The sequence below is a fragment of the Pyrus communis genome, chromosome 3 (assembly GCF_963583255.1).
Source record: "Pyrus communis chromosome 3, drPyrComm1.1, whole genome shotgun sequence".
In the NCBI taxonomy this organism is placed as follows: domain Eukaryota; kingdom Viridiplantae; phylum Streptophyta; class Magnoliopsida; order Rosales; family Rosaceae; genus Pyrus; species Pyrus communis.
Window position 1 is genome coordinate 20,329,919 of NC_084805.1, and position 3,088 is coordinate 20,333,006.

Sequence of the window (3,088 nt, forward strand, 5' to 3'; positions counted from 1 at the left end):
CCAATTTAATAAAATTTTCAAATGATAAGTAATATATCCACACAAATTTTACAAGATTACAATATTTGCCATGCATTATTCTTTTTGGCTATTATTATATTTCATTAAATATTATATCATTTTTAGTCATTTAACATAATTATAACAATTTTATATAAAAATTTACAAACACTCACAATTTTTTTTTGGGAACTTTAATGAAAAACTTCTGGTACTATTCACTTTAACAAAAAACCACATTATTACACTAAAAAGTCATTCCTGATACTATTCACTTTATCCTTTATTTTATCCTTATCGTTAAAATTCAAAGTTTTCAAACCTTTTCATTAGTTTTGTTTTGTTTTTTTTTTTTTGGTTAAAAGCACTTTTATAAGAAAATGTTTACCAAACACTCAACAACTTTATTTGACAGCTATTTATTTTCACAACATATCAAAACAATTTGTTTTTAAAAGCACATCAATGAATTATTCGCGTGTTATATGTGGGTCGGACAACATTGGTCATATTTATGAACTCAATATGTAACATTAATAAATCAATACACATGTTTTCTTTTATGAAACCCAGCGATATTCTAATAAACCTAATCTAAATGATGTTGAGGAGGATTCGAACTTTGGTCGTAGAGAGACAACACATTTTTTTACTCAATTTAGCTAAATCTGAATTTCCGTGCACCTGTTAACATTAATTACTTAATAATGTTACGTGACAGTATTTGACAATTGTTATTGAAACCGCAACAAAATTTGGTTTCAAAATCTTCAACCAAACGTCCTTTTATCCCCTTGCCAAAAAATAATTGCAACTTGATTAATTGTGGAATATGGCACTGAAATTTATTTAATGCTAACAATATTCCTTTCCATCTTCACAACTTGGCGATGCATGTGGAATATGGCAGATGACTTCCTATAAAAGCCAACTTGCAACGATTTCTTTTACTCTTGTGTTTCAAAGGTTGATATGGAGACATTAGACCAGAATCTTGTTTCAAGCTGGTTTGATGTTCAATCTGTTCCCCAAACCTTTGTCCACCCACCTGAAAAGCGGCCCGGTAACAGTATTGACGTTCCTCCGTGCAAGAATATTCCTGTAGTTGATCTTGGCAGCCGTGATCGCCGTCGCACAATTCAACAAATTTCCAAAGCTAGCCAAGACTTCGGATTTTTCCAGGTTTGTAAAAAGTCATGCATCTTCATCAACATACACTTCTTCCATCTTGTTTTTTGCATTAAAGTTTAAGTTCAATTATGTTTATGCTAAACGAAAGTAGTCTGCCATTGAATAGATGTCAGTTCTTGATTAAAAAAAATTATTTATATGTTGTTGATAATGTCTTGATATTATTATCATCAAGTTGTTTATTGAAGCATGTCCGTTCCTATTCATTATTATTTTTATTTCATAAGGAATTACAAACGTTTTTGCTCGGAAAATTTATGATACGAGCAGTATTGTTATTTTCTCAGGTCATCAATCATGGGGTTTGCAAGAAGTTGATTGATGACATAATGAGTATTTCCAAGGAGTTTCATAAAATGCCCCGAAAGGATAAGATAATTGAAGGCTCAAAGGACCCTAGTGGAAGATGCAAGTTCTACACAAGCAGTGAAAACTATGCGAATGAAGAGGTTCACTACTGGCGAGATGCATTGACTCACCCTGCTCATTCTTCTGAAAACTACATGCAGTTTTTGCCTCAAAAACCTACTCAATACCGGTACAGAGTGCTCGTATCCTTTTCGAAATGAATGATATCCGTATTCCCTTTTCTCCTGCTACTCTTCTTTGGTTTCCTAGTATTTAGATTGAATAAATTAAAGAAGAATCAAAGGACATAAAGGTGACGAGTGTTTTAGGAAAAAACAAAAATGTGAAAATGACTACTCATTGCTTAATTCCATGCGAACGGAGATCGATGATGATTTTGAATTTTTCATGTCTTTGCAGAGAAGTTTTCAAGGCATACGTGGATGAGGTAAGAAATATGGGTTCTATGATTTTGGCGATTCTTGCTGAAGGGTTGGGACTGAGCAAAGAGTTCTTCAACGGTGGACTTAATGAAAATCCAACGCTGCTGTCCAACCATTATCCGCCATGCCCAGATCCTACCTTAACCTTGGGATTAAAGAAACACCGCGATCCGAGCCTCATAACCATTTTACTTCAAGATTCAGAAGGACTTCAAGTCTTCAAAGATGGGAATTGGATTGGTGTTGAGCCTATTTCTAGTGGCTTTGTTGTTAACATAGGCTACGTCATGCAGGTACGTTACATGTAAAAATCCCTTTATTTATGTTCTATTAAATCTTCATATACAAAAATGAGATCTCCTAAACATTAATTTGATGGCCACTAATGCAGATGATCAGCAACTCGAAGTTTAAAGGCGCTGACCATCGAGTGGTGACAAATTCAAGAGCTGCAAGGACAACGATTGCGTACTTCATTTATCCGTCTAATGAGACCGTTATAGAACCTGCAAATGTTTTGTGCAATCCACCACTGTACAGATCCATGAAGTTTACGGAGTTCCTTCAACACTTCAAATCGAAAGCTGCCAACGACGAAGAAATGTCGAAGTTTTTAAGCCTCTCGAGTAGCTAATCATGTGATCCAATTAATTATGATTAATTAAGAGAAAACACCATACGTTTGTGTCAAAACAATTATGACTATAGGTTACAATTCTTGCACAAATAGTTAGGAGATGATGAGATTACATTTGTACTCGTGTGTGTTTCGATAACAATATTAATTATTAATTATTGGTTACTAAACATATTTAAGCTGGTTTAGGAAAATAATCCCGACAAGCTAGCCCATATGAAAATAAAAATTGGTGCAGGTGAGGACATGAGGGCATAATCAACCTACCAAAAGAGGAAATAATTAATTATCTCACTTTTTGTTTTTTATGGTTGAAGCAGAATTCAAACTTAAATTTCTATCAAACAGAGAGAAGAAAAGTATCACAATTAATAATCTCTTAAGTTTTTTTTTTTTTTTTTTTTTTTTTTTTGACAATATAAGTATTAAGAGCAATCTGAACTTAGATGCAAGGGCACACCCTAACAAA

The 3,088-nt window shown here is 33.4% G+C and overlaps 1 protein-coding gene across 1 annotated transcript; it reads left to right on the plus strand.

Annotated features, from left to right (window-relative positions):
* The first annotated feature begins 972 nt into the window (after window positions 1-972).
* LOC137727716 (hyoscyamine 6-dioxygenase-like) lies at window positions 973-2,616 on the plus strand. The gene is made up of 4 exons (XM_068466535.1): window positions 973-1,182; window positions 1,479-1,729; window positions 1,960-2,275; window positions 2,374-2,616. Exons 1-4 carry the CDS (start codon window positions 973-975, stop codon window positions 2,614-2,616), a joined length of 1,020 nt encoding a protein of 339 aa, XP_068322636.1.
* The last annotated feature ends 472 nt before the right edge of the window (window positions 2,617-3,088 follow it).